This window comes from Platalea leucorodia, assembly GCF_965183815.1.
Source record: "Platalea leucorodia genome assembly, chromosome: 4".
NCBI classification, from domain to species: domain Eukaryota; kingdom Metazoa; phylum Chordata; class Aves; order Pelecaniformes; family Threskiornithidae; genus Platalea; species Platalea leucorodia.
Genome location: NC_138826.1, coordinates 124,145,100 through 124,159,128, shown reverse-complemented (window position 1 = coordinate 124,159,128; position 14,029 = coordinate 124,145,100). Strand labels below are relative to the sequence as shown.

General features: G+C 39.7%; 1 protein-coding gene across 3 annotated transcripts in view; it reads right to left on the bottom strand.

The window, feature by feature from the left end:
* The window catches only part of MKLN1 (muskelin 1), a 104,209-nt gene that overhangs the window by 78,436 nt on the left and 11,744 nt on the right, over window positions 1-14,029 (bottom strand). For 2 of the 3 annotated variants that reach the window (XM_082310450.1, XM_082310451.1), the window contains exons 2-4: window positions 11,476-11,545; window positions 4,116-4,258; window positions 2,618-2,706 (exon numbers count right to left, since the gene is read on the bottom strand). In XM_082310450.1, coding sequence (XP_082166576.1) covers window positions 2,618-2,706; window positions 4,116-4,258; window positions 11,476-11,545 — 302 coding nt within the window. Of the gene's footprint in view, window positions 1-2,617; window positions 2,707-4,115; window positions 4,259-11,475; window positions 11,546-14,029 lie in introns of those variants that run through there. The other variant, XM_082310452.1, reaches the window with a different exon arrangement.

Genomic DNA, 14,029 nt, shown 5'->3' with positions numbered 1-14,029 from the left:
GCTAGTTAGTAGCTCCCATGCTAGTAACAAACTAGCATGAGAATTACACCCAGCATTTCTTCAAGCTCTTTCACAGCAACCAGTCTTTACAACACCTTCTGCTTTCAAGGAAGCTGTGCAAAAAAAATCTCTGCTTGGAGTAACCGCAAAAACAGAGCCTGAAACAAAAGCTCACAGACACTAAAAAGATTATTCGTCGATATTTTGTCTGGATAAATATCTTCTTCCCCCTCCCAAGTTCTTTAATGAGGTGCTACATGAAATGTAAAAATTACTTGTCAAGTAGGTCAAAAGCCTGCACAACTGGGCACTTCAGAGCTACAGAACTGAAGTTGAACTAATTAAACTAAAGAAGTGCAAGTTTTTTCTTGACAAAAGGAGAAAGAAGTTATTTTTTCTGCTTTCTATGAGTCTGAGACCTCCTCTAATACGTGAGCAATGGAAGTTGTAGGAAGTATTTTCCCCTCTCACAGATCTACCCATGCCATGTTCCTCCTGCCCTGTCCTCCCATATAAACCTCATTGTTGTGACATTTGCAGTGGTGTTTAGGTCAGTATGCTTATCTGGAGAATTATAAAGCAAATGCCTGCTGCAAGTCGCTGCCGAACGGCCTAATGCCTTCCCCAAATAGGCAAACCTCACTGATAGCAGTAACTTTTGCGGTGTCAGTCTCTCAGAGTCCAAAAGGGCAGATTTTGGCCTCGTGTTTACTGGCAGCATTACAAGGAACACAGCACGGTATTTCAAATTTTGAGTTACTTTGGCTAGCAGCTTGGAAATTTTAACAAACTGAAAACATATTCAAGCTGTGAATCTGAAAAATAACAGAATTTCGTAACATCATTTTGCAGTTGTTTCACAGCAAAAAACACTCTCACAACTTCATAAACAAAACGATGCTACCCATCAACTAGAGACTTTAATAGGTTTAGGTGAAAAGATCATTTTAATTTCTGTCCTAGCATAGGAATTTCTTTATAGAAGATGCTTCAAGAAATAAAAGGCTATAGATATAACTAAAAAGGAAAACTCATGTCAAACCATAACTAGTGAGCAAGTGACAGTTAAATACAAATCTAATATTAATGCATATAACACAGAATGCTTATTGCTACGTGAGGAACCCATCCCAACAAAACAAGCCATGTAACCGTTAATACCACTCAGGTCATGTCAGAGAAAAAATCCTGGTTGTAGAAATTAATCAGCATTTCACTTTCCTAACAAGTTTCAACTTACTGCTACACTTCATAACATCAGAACACATTTTGCTGGAATACAATTTGCACATCCAAAGAAGTAGCTAGTAATCTTTCCATTTGCCCCCTTAGCCCTCCAGTAACTACTTACTGGTTTTTAGCCACTGAAAAATAACATTTAGCAAAAACCTAATGCAGGAAGTTTCAGAACATATTAAAAAAAAAAATTCAATTTAACGTTCCTGATCTAGTTAACCTTTAATTCTAACTATTCCTCTGCTCCTCTTGAGGCTTCCTAAAGCCAAGTGTTACAGATGCTTCCAAAAGTAGCAGCCAAAAACAAACCCAATGAGCGACCAATTTCTCTACTTCTCTAAGAATGGGAAACATCACCGTTTATGGCATACAAATGATTACTTGATTCCCAGCCCAAAGCTTTCAATTCCTCAAACATGAGAGGATATTCAGAAAGCTGTGTAGAAGACACAAGAGCAAAGGGCTCCAAGAGGAGCCCCTACACAGCCACTATCATTCAAGTCTTGGCAAAGGAATTCAAAACACTCCTAGATTCATCTAAATTAGCCAACAGGATCTCATCTCATTTTTCAGCAACTACCTCCTTGCTCTATTTTTAACCTTAAACAGCTAGTTTAAAACCAGTCATTCTTTTACTATCTCACTAGGTAGGAAGGGGAAGATAAATTTACTGAGCTACAAAAAGCTGCAAGGCTCTAAATTCTTGGATTAAATCCAACCAGTATCACTGCCAGCCACTGTAAGGCACTTGGTCTCTCTGGTCTGCACAAAGCAAGGAAGAGAGATCCTGACCTGCTCCCATCACGAGTCACAGTAACCAACCTTCGTTAGCACCCCCTTTAGCAAGCTTCACCAGAGAAACACGACTAGACATATGATAGGGGTATAATTCTTCTTTGCCCCTGGAGGTCACCTTTAGCCAGAGACGAGACACGATTAGTGTAGCAGGAAGAGAACAAGGAAGGCTTCTGCTGTTGCTCTATGTGTTGCAAGCGTGTTTGAGAACAAAAGACTCCAATCTTTTTCAAGCTCTAGGGATGTCAACACTGAAACTTTTACCAGTATTTAGCTTAATGATTTTTTTAAAGCTCTATATAGCAATTTATAGTAGGACAGTAAGCAGCTTCTCCAGCAATTAGTTGACTCAACAACTGTATTTCTGAAAATTACTCGCTTTCATTCCCCAGGATTTAAATTATGAAGCTATTATTTCTTAGTAACAGGATTCACTGTGTTCCAATCTAACCAGCCTAAAAGATCATGAAATGGAACAGCTATTGTGGATACTTTGCCTGAGTACAATGAAGCCACAAGTGCCAAGACTGGCACAAGTATAAGAAGAGATTATTTTCTACTCAGAATGCTGAAAAAATGCATTTACCTATCTTAATGAATCGACAGGGGAACATCTGTTCATCAATTTTATGCTTCAAGGTGAATGTTTCTTTGTTATAATCATTCTTTAAGCCACTGTGGGAAAAAATAAATAAGGTTACTAAATCTTACCTTGTATTTTAGGACTAGCTAATAAACGCAATCTAGGTCATGTCTGAAATGCGAAGCTTATTTCATATTACTATGAATCATAAGTACGCATGCTGGACCAATGCCTGGACTGCTATCCACCATCTTATATCTCCCTGGGAGGCAGGACTGGCTACTGGTTTCAGGAGGGAACTGACATCAGATCAATGCTGCTCGTCTGCCTGTGACCCTGCGACTTCAGCAAGCGATCTGCCTGAACTGCACTTTTCCCTTTTTAAGAGGGAGATGGACCAGCTCTCAGAACTATCACACTGCCAAAGTGCTTTGTGATCCATTTACGGGCATTACTTTATTAAAATATCAAATATTTAGTATAATTTATCAAAAATCTTAACTCCATTTTTACTGAAGATGCAAGTACAGGTCCCAAAATAAGGATTTTTATTAAACATCAGTACAAGTGAAATGACATTAAAGATCAATAATTACTATGCTACTAAGACCTCCTCCCCTGCAATTCCGGCAGCAATGAAGTCAAATTGCAAGACTGGTCTATCTAAAGAGGGTGAAAGGGTGGGAAGGGTTGTGGCTAGTTTCTATATGGTCTTGAAGGATACCTGCAGAAAGAACTTCCCATGTTTCTCCACGGCTATTCCGCTTGACTACAGATGATGTACACCCATATATTCCCTGGAGGTGGACTTTCCTTCTGTAGGCCTCCAAAAACAGACTAGTTCTTGCTACTCATTTCTCTTGTACTCCTAGATATTTAAATATCATTTCCCTTTCTGAAACAGAAGACTCCTTAAAAGGCCCTTGCAAATTTACCAACTACTTGGAAGCTCTGGATAGCTTGAACAGCCAAAAGGCTCTTTCTTTAGTCCCTATCAGAACAACTACCAAATCAAACTAAACAAAGGAAAACATGGGTTTCCATTTGCTTGTTTATTTACCCATTTGAAGAAAGGCAGAGCAGCTGACTAGTTCAGACCTTTACAGCTGCAATGAGGTTCTTGACATAGGCAGGTTAAAGTAGCTTCTAAAAGCCCAAATTAAGTTACCCACACCTGAGGAATCGTTTCTCTCGTGCCTCAAGCACACAGAAGGAAGGAATCGCAATCCAGCAACATTGCGCCCTGCTCTCAGCTCTTCCAAATCTCCGAGAGTTCGCTCTCCACAAATCCTCTGTGGTTAGAGCAGAATAAGGAAGGCTTCCTGGAGCAAGTGTTGGGATTGCTGCTCTCTGACCTGACCATAAACACATGGGCAGCTAATTGCAGGATCACAACCACAGCTCTAGGACACTGGTAGCCATGTGTCTGCTTGGGGGTGAAGGGGAAGAGCATTTTGGTCCAGCCTTTATGATTACCGTAGCTGATGAAATCGCATCTTACCTGGATAAGAGATCTGTCATGTTTTCCTCGTTCATCCCACCGAAGACTTTAAACTTCTTTAAATTGCAGACGTGCGTTTTCTCATATTTGCCAAACGTGATACTCTGGACTATGGCAGGTCTTTCAAGTTTCAGAATCAAATACTGTAGAAGAAAGAATAGTGAATTTTAATAAAGCCAAGGCTGCAAAACATACCAAGGGAGAAGCATTACAGCCTTCAAAAATTCAGTTTACAAAGCCAAAGAATGAAAGTTAAGATGATCCCTCCCCATTATTATATTTTCTCCTTTGTTCCTGGAATGAAGCAAACGTTTTTTAGGAATATTACTTTAAAAGCAGTTTATCCAGGAAAAAAGATTTGGTTGAACTACCTATTCCTAGCATTTCTATTCAGGGCTTACATACATTCCTTCAAGTTGGATGCAAGACTTCCTGAAATCTGGCAAATAGGATCAAACTACAGAGAGCGATGATTCAAACGCCCACTACAGCCTGAAATGAAACCTAAACTGAATGCACAATTAGATAAATACAGTATGTTCCACATGCTAAGAGAACATCAAATTACTTTTCCTCTCTAGGCTGACACTATTTAACCACTGAACACAGACTAAGTTTCATGTGTGGCTAACATAGGAACCAACTGCTTATTAACCACACCAAATAAAACTAAGCCACTTAACTGACAATAAAGGGGCTTTACACATAAAACGATGAAAATGTTCTCCCTTGTGAACATGTGCTCCCCCCTTACACAGATGTCCTCCCCACCCTGTGTGAATAGTCAGATTATTTAGTTTCAGGCCTCAGCTACCAGCTTCACCAGCACTGCTGGAGGAAAAGATCTGTTCCACTTGAAAAGCGTATGCAGAGAAGTGCTTGCAGCATCCATCGGGGACCATCGAGCACCAAGTTTATTTAACCTTCCCCTACAAAACAGGTCTTGGAGGGAGTCTGAAGACATCCTGTTTTGCAGAATATGTCGAGTTTATACCTCAAAGCAACGCGCTTAATTCTCTTCCCTAACCTCTCAGAAATAAGCAGTACACAACAGAGAAACAAGACGAAACGCAGAATCAAAATTACTCATCCTGCTGGATTTTGTTACAAAACCCTGTGATCAAGGCTACAGTACAAGCAGATCGGTAGGGCGTTGTAGGACACCTCCCACTGCAGGCACTGCTGGTAGCCCTTTCCTCCAAGAAGCAGCACTGCCAAACCAGACATGACGCAGTATTTTGAGTCTTTCATCGACACCAAGCAGAGTATTTGCACGCATGGTTCCTGAGCAGAGACTAGTACCTCTCCATAAAGCGTCATGGGCATCACTCTGTTTGTCCTATACAGCTCTATCTATGGGACAATCTCACTCTAGAAGTGCATCTTTTGGGTGAGAAGCAGAACAAATTTTCCCCTTCCATTTAGTTCTCAGTCTTTCTGTCGTGGCCCTATAAAGCAACTAATTCTGAATCGAGGAGCAGTACTGACATCGTTCTAGAGAGCGTCACGATAAACACGTGATCTCATCGCTGGTTCTCACTACATTTACAAAAAGCTTAGCTTAGAAATACTCGTACCAGTTACAGTTGATAATGCAGACTGGATAGGTACCTATTTCGAATAAGGAGGATTTACCGCCAAAGTTGTTTCCAGCAACTCAAATTTTTTCAGAATGAAGAAAATAAACCAGTATCGGCACTGCTAGGGTGCAACAGAAGAATGCTTTGGTGCTTTCCCAGATTTTCTTTTTTTTTTGGATGAAAACTTTCTAGTTTTGTGAAGAACACCATCCATTTAAATGTCAGAACCCGCTGTTATTTTAACTAGCGGTAAGCCATGCTTTTGTCTCAAAGCACATCCCAAACTTCAGAACAAAGTTCTACACAGAAAACAGATTTTCTAAAGCAGAGAAAAGGAAAGGATGAGCAAAAGGCTGGTCCTGTAACGAGCAAGGCAGTACTTGATACATGGCACAGCCCACTGCCAAAATTCCCATGCAGAACAGACAGTACACAACAACGTCTAAGAACTCCTCCTACACCATTATATCTTCCCTGCAGATTTCTCCCAAAGCTGAAAAAGTGAAGCTAGCGCTACCAGCATCAGCAACTGCAATTCTTAATCTTGCTGGAATCACAAACCTAAAGCTTAGGTCATACTTTCTCAAGTACCACACACGAGTTGCAAAAGCTTGGCACAAACTTCATCCCGCATTATTCAATTCTTACCCTCAATTAAGGGAGAGAAATCCAGGACTGCCGTTAAATCCTTTAACTTGGCATACATGCCCAGAAGGGAGCAAGGCACGGCGATTACCCCGCATGGCTAGCGGGGATTTCTTAAGCCTGTGGACAGGGAAGGAACTCTGCAGCCCTCCCCTCTGCTCCCACACACCCCATCACCTGCTGAGTCAGGCCGATGTTACAGAAAACTTAAGCACAAAAGCTAAAGACAACCTTTTTGTGAATTTAGCTGCTGACTGAAACAAAAACCAGGTTTGCTTTAAAGCCTGTGGCTCAATACCTGTACCTATGTATGCATTTCTGTACTTTTTAACACACACACACATATATATACATACATAGACACACTTTTTGTTTTTACGTATAAACACAAACACATACTGCTGCCACTGTGGGTACAGGCTACAAATCTCACTGATGTTGAAAAAATACATTGCCTCAAGAGCTGCAAACAGCTGGCTGCATGGATATTTTTGGACTGCTACCAGGATTTTAGATGTGACAGACTATTCTCTACAGCTTCGAGAGATGTGATAGAAGCGTACGTAAGATCAAGTGATTTCTTAAACCTGGAGAGAAGAAGTCTACTAGATATCAGACAAATACATATACCGAGATATCTGACACTTTTCCATCCTATTGCTATAAGCAACACCAGTACATTTAATGTCTAAGTATTCACAAAGTATTCCAAAAATCCCATTTATAAACTGAAGTGTTTGTTCATTAGAGGCATGGCACACAGACACTAATTAGAGTAACTGTGCAAAAACCTCAGCCTAACTGTTAAGCATCAAATTATAACACTTAGAAAAAAGATGCTACAAAACATTAGAAGAGCAAAACTTCTGCTTTATGATTAAACACATTTGTAAGTGAAGATGCACAAAGAGCAGAGTAGAGTAAGTAGCACTTCAGCACCTCAACAGCTTGTTACAGTACACCCAAAAACAACCAAATCCAGACCCGTCACACTGGGAGCTGCAGCAAATTCCAAACTTTTTTGAAGCTCTGGTCTGTGCTACCATTTGATGACAACCATATGCATGCTTCTGCATCACACAACTGAGTGTAAATTTTATTAATGTACTTCAAATTAGTTCCTGATACAATCTACACAGCAGGATGGAAACCAAGAGAGGAACACTGGTCTTCTCAGATGCAAAACTGAAACCAATTTTTGGACGGTGCCACTAACTTTATACATATGCTTTTTAACTGTTCAGAATTTACATCTCCACATCAAATACACTGGACCGGATTCCAAACTGCACTACGCAAGCTGCCTGTGCAATTAGAGTCACACTGTATTTTATTAATTTCTTTCTTTTTAACCATTTCTGCTCAAGCATTTTTTATTAGGGAGTAGTGAAACTTGTACTGCATGTGAAAATAAAAACACAAAATAACCAAGACACCCGACAGGGACTGCCCTTGTCCACCTACCCATTGCTTTTGCAATTAAACTTGTGGCTAAATAAAAATCTATCCTTTTGTTCTACGCATTAATCAAGCCACTCGGGGGAATTAAATCATCTTCTGCATGCAGTCTTTCAAGTCATACCATCGCTGGAGCCATTCAGGATGAGCATTTATGACAGGGCCGTGGTCTTCAGCCAGCCTTATTGCTTCACACTTCCTATGTAAGCCTAGAACTAGTTTAAAAATAGGACACTCAGCCCTCTTCTGCCTGAATAGGTTACTACATAACAGGTTTGTTATTGAATATATAATTTCTGGGTCATTCTGTTTCAAGACTCAAGAAAGATATCTAGTTTAATAAACAGAAAAACAGCTGTCATATGTATTTCCTTTCACTGGCACTCATTCATAACCAACTGGTGGCTTTCATGGCCACAAGAATTATTTAACTCTACCATACCCATAAAGCTAGGAAAACCCTTTACTAAATATAGTCACATGGCAGCATTTCAAGTGTCTAGACTTCCACTTTCATTTTCTCTCCCTTTTCCAAAAGGTTTCATATAGACTCCGGCACATTTACTGCAAAGCATGGATCTTCGGTGAGCACATCCTCAGATTTTTACCCATGTTCTTCTGATTCATGCTCATCCTAGCAAGAGGAACGCTCTGAAAGAAAAGGTGCCTGGACAGGTTTTTTATTTCCATCAACAAGGGAAGGGAGTAATTCCACGTTTAGGGACTCACTCATATTTTTACCTCTAAGCCAGCACAGCATCACCACCTCAGCAGGGAATTACTAAACCCTTACATTAAGGTGAGACACTCTGATGAGACAAACGCTAGCAATTAGGGTTGCAGAGCTTATTAAAAATATCGCATGGCACATTCCAGTGAGCACGACTGACATTAGTCCTTGTGTTGTCTTAGCCCTAGTTTCAGCCAGTGAAGTTTGAAACAAGTAAAGCTTTATTTTACTGAGTTTTTCCTGTCCCGGACTACTATGGCCGCTGCCACGGTTTAACAAGTGCGTCACCGCAAAAGCGATCAATTTTTAAACGAAGTGATGCCGATACACAAGCCATAAAATGCTTTGAAACTTCATTTTCCATAGGATACATGATGTTTATTTGGGGATTAAGTCATATGTATATATGATCATTCTTTGGAATATGAAATACGAAACTTCTAACATAAAGCATCTAATTTCCTCCCCACTTCTCTCCCCACCACACTTATAATTCGGTCAACCACTATTTAGACTGAAATTTTCCAAGCTAAGAATCTGCTGTAAGAACTTCTGTTTCCTCGTTCTTGCAGATGGCTGAAAACCTGTGTAAAAGCTTTACCTGCATTAAAATGTGGCAGTCTTTCAATGGGCCAGGTGCAAGAACTAGCTATTTTAAGCAAAATGCAAGCAAATCTGAAGTTCTTCTGTCAAGTACGAAACAACACAATTTGGAACTGTTTCTCTCTACATACACAAAGATAACAAAAACCGCATTCTTTGCACACAGGTCTCTTCTGCAAATTTTAATTCCCCGTTCCCACTTTCCAGTTATTTTTTCAACAGAGAAGTTATCCTGTAAAAAATGCTTTACATGAATAATTAAACACTCAGGTTAGAAGCACGAAAATTAGCTAAAGTACATATTAGAGACACTGCGAATATATTATCTCTCTCACTCAGCGTTCAGGGTTGGGCTTGCTGAATACTTGAGCCACTGAGCAGCATTTTACGTTCTCACTATTGGATACAGAGATTCAAGTAAGAGGAATCTAGCAGGATGGCCTTTTCCGCTTAGGCAGCCAGGTTTTCTGTTGGTTTTGTCTTTAAATAACACAGAAGAAAACTCAAATACTCTCTTGCCAATCAATCTCAGTTGCCACTACAAAGACTAACTTTTTGCAAGTCAGATCAAAGGACCTCAAATCTGGATACCTTGTACAGATACATACGAGAGATCACGTTAATTTGTCTCTCTCCTTTCAAAAGTTTGGTTTAAATGACTCGCTTACCATGTGGGGCAGTGCCCAGTTCTCCAGGGTTAGATTCAGTAGTTCTGCAACAGCATCTTCATTCAGGCCATGATCAATACACATAAAATTGTTCGAAGACATCTCTAACAAGCTCATGTGGTTTGTACAGAAGTCACTAATTATTCCCTGCTTAATCTACATGCTTAAATATAACTTGTAGCACTGCTGGTCAGCTTTAAGCATAGGTTGGGAATATTCTAAAGCATCCAGTTACAAGAGATGTATTCCCATTCCAGAATCAAGTTTTTAAAAGCACAAAATATTCGGGATGGCTCAGAAAATGAAAGAGCAACTTTTCGCAACAGCTACGAGCACCTCAGGTGAAACAGCCAGTCCAAAGCTACACCACAAGCCAACCTTGCCTTGGGAACAAGAGAGCCCTAAGAAAAACCCGTGCTTCCCGCATGAAAGCAAGTTAAGGATGGCACAGACTGGGATACAATACACGCTCAATACCCATTACCTTGCAATCAATAGTTCCTAGATAGACTAAAACTGCTTCAGGCTATGGATTAAATTCCTATGCTGTTTATCAAAATATATACATGTAAAAAAAATCAAATTAAAAGAGCAGTAGATACACAGAAGCATCAAGCGAATCAAAATTATTAATCTTCATAAGCAGGTTTATGAAAGGCGTTAATGGCATAAACAGAATACTTTTTCCCTCTCCTCCTAAAAAAAAAAAAACCCACACTTTTACAGACACAACAGTATAGAACACTTCATCATGAAAATCAAGATGAAAGCCTTTCAGCTGGATGGGATAACCTGCTGCTATAGGGAGCCGCCAGTCTAGACTACAGATTTTTAACATACCTTCAAAGCAAAGCAGCAGGATTTACCTAGAGAAAAATTTTCTGTGAAACTTAACTCATGAAGAATATTTGGATTAAATAAGTAGATAAGCAGAAGAACTTTGGATGAGAGAGATACTGCGCAACACACTCTGCTGTGCATCAGTGTTTTAAACAAAAGAACTTAAAACAACCAGCATAAGAGATACAGAAGCTGATCAAACACTAACAGAGAATAAAGTATAGATCTAGCATAAAGAGAAGGATAATACATTTACTGAAGAAAAAATTAACTAAAAGGATAAGCATATTTTTTCTGGATAATCTAACAATCTAATTAATAGTGAAAAAGCAAATTACACGCTAAAATCAATACAAATCTTATTTTAATAGGGTGATTAACCAGCAGAGGAGGTGACATTCATGTCTCTTTAAACAGAGTCTACGTTTCTAAATGCGCTGTTAGGAGAAACAAATACAAGCTCCTTAGATCTAGGATGCAAGGCCAGCAATCTACAAGTTTCCAGTAGTGCTGACAAAGGGGGACCTGCATGCCTCATTAGCAGCTTAATCTAACCATAAGGTTAGATTATTTCCAGTACGACCGCGATTGTCAAGGATGAACCGTGAAACTTCCCTGCAAAAAAAGCATTTCTTGAAAGATCACAAATTAATTGCTGGAATCATAAACACCTAACATACCAACACAACAACCTGCATTTTACTGAGAGAAGGTAGCCTATAAAGGCTGTCAATAAAAATTTAAAATAAAAAAAAATTAAAAATTTAACATAAAAACTCCAGTATATATGAAGTTGTACAACACAGCTATATAGTTGGAGAGATTCAGATGCTTACCTGGGGAGGATAATTGCTTTCTGAAGACCATCTTGAGGACTGATCATTGGGCTTGTCCACCAAGATATTCCTAAAAAATGAGAAGCCAGAAGTAATTTAAATAACAGCCACATTGTATTTCATATCTCCAGTAAGATCTGTCATACTTGCACATCAATAACATCCTCATGCAACTACCCAAATCGCTAGGCAAAGACCAAGGTTCTTCCCCTCTTATAGAAAATCTTCTACATCGCTACTTTACAGAATCCATCAAAGTACGCCTCCAAGCCTTGTGGTTGTGAAATGGAGCTCCAAGTTGCGAAATTAAAAAATCCAAATTGTGAAATAAATGTAAAACAGATGAATTTACGCAGGCCCAAGTCCACAATGAAGTGGAAAAAACGGTCTCACTCACCTCAATAGGGTAAGAACTTTTCAATAAGGTTAAAATGATGAGCAGTAGAACAGTTAGCAAGCCAACAACTGTCCTTCACTAGACAGGAGATACTGGAATGGAGAGAGCGAGCTGCTAACCTACTTAAGCTTTCTTGGAGTGCGCAAGATGACCATCTAACTCATGCCAAATTTTAACAAGTATTTCTCATATGAGCTAGAAGCCTAGAACAACACACAGGAAAGCAGAAGTTCAACTCTTCAACTGGCAAAATTACCTCTGCGTCGCTTGCTTAGTTTGGAATAGCACAGCACTTAGGTAATTAACATAAATTCAGAATAGATTTTTTGGCTAAAATGAAATGGATTAACCATGATAAACATATGAAGGATCTGCCTACCCCTCTCCTATAGCCACGCGGTAAAGCTCACCTCCCAGATTAAATTAAAAACTATAAAAAATAATCCCTAAAATATATATAATTATTGGCGAGGTAACGATGCACCACCTGCTGGACAGGGCGTACGAGCCCTACCACGTCCAACTAACGAACTCACCAGCTCGTAAAACTTGTATAAAAAGAAGGAAGCAGTCATCAAAAGGCTTATGCCATCTCCATCTGCTGTGTAGGAGGAAAAGAACACGAGCATCTGGATTATTACAAAGGGCTGGAGGAAAAAGTGCTCATATAAAAGCTCAGAAGGGAAAGAGGTTAAATCAGAGGTTGAGCATTAACAGACTGAGAAATTAGCTCGCTCTTTCTACATTGGGCAGACCAAAATCACCACGCTAGCAACGGTATCCAAGCAGTCCTGCACCCTGACAAGGGAGACAGCAAGGAGCTAGACCAGGGTGGCCCCTTAAAATACATACATTTTAGAGAGCTGGACTAGTGGCTGCCCATCTGCGGGCTTTACAAGAGACATGTCATGATTTTTTACACAGCATAGGAACAAAACTCAGGTTCCCTCTCCCTTTAGCTAGTTTCCATCATAGCATGGGATTTATTAACACAGCAATGCCAGCACCGGCCCAGGGCTGCAGCTGGTTTATTCACGCATCCCCAATGGGGAAAATGTGTTTGAACAGCATACGGACACGCACTACTCTCTTGCTCTAACCCCATCAAAATAGGAAAGGTCACGCCATTGGTCTGCATAATTAAACATCCAACTAAATACATCTAGTTTGCAGCGCAAAAAGGCTCAACTGCAAGAGAAAACCTCGCTCTCGTCTCTCTCATTTACAACAGGGACAAAACGAACCAACCAAACCAAAGGGGAGAATTTGGGAACTGATGAGACACAGATTTCTATTAGAAGTTGCCAGTCTCAAAGCTAAGTCACCACTAGAAACCAAAACACACTTGTTTTGAGAAGAATCATACCTGCGGTCTCCTATACCATGCCATAGGCAAGCCAAAAGGATATTTACGAATTTCTTAATGCCTTTTAATATCTGGAGAGAGAAAAAAAACTGCTAAACTTGAAGGAGGTATGAATCTTATATTAAATACTGAAGGGACACGAAGGCAGATAAAACCAGATAACCCTGTAAGATTTTCTCCTTTATGCAACTTTATCCTAGCATGCAAGAAGACAACTTACCCTACAGAATAAATTTTATTTATGATGCTATTACATTTGTTTAAACATTAGACAATAAGCCCTTCATACGTTGAGCAACATTTACAGGAATTGGCACTATTACGTGGCCAGATAATGCCCTGCTGCAAAGAGGCATTTTATAACTGGGATGGATCCCAAAGATCGTATTTTTAGAAGCAGATTTGTTTGCTTCTCCGGGTCAAAGATCAGTTTGCCACAACCAAAGAGGACCTCAATCAGTACAGCTAGACAAGATAAAAATCCTTCTGCAGAGACAGAGACAAGGGACAGGCAGCTCACACAAAATTAAGGCTAAAAAGAAATTTAAAAGATAAAAGATAGCAGTGTCAATGGACTTATAGATATGTGTAAAAATACATGGGTTATTAATTTATTAAGATTAAACAAACATTGAAGACAGAAGTCCGTATGTACAAAGTCAATTTACCATAACGGTTTAGGAAAAATTATGGGCTTGGAAGAATTCAAGCATTCCAGCAGTCACGAGACAGTAAGAAACACACAGATGCATATCCTAATGACAGATGCCTCTTTCCACGTAAAGCCCTTT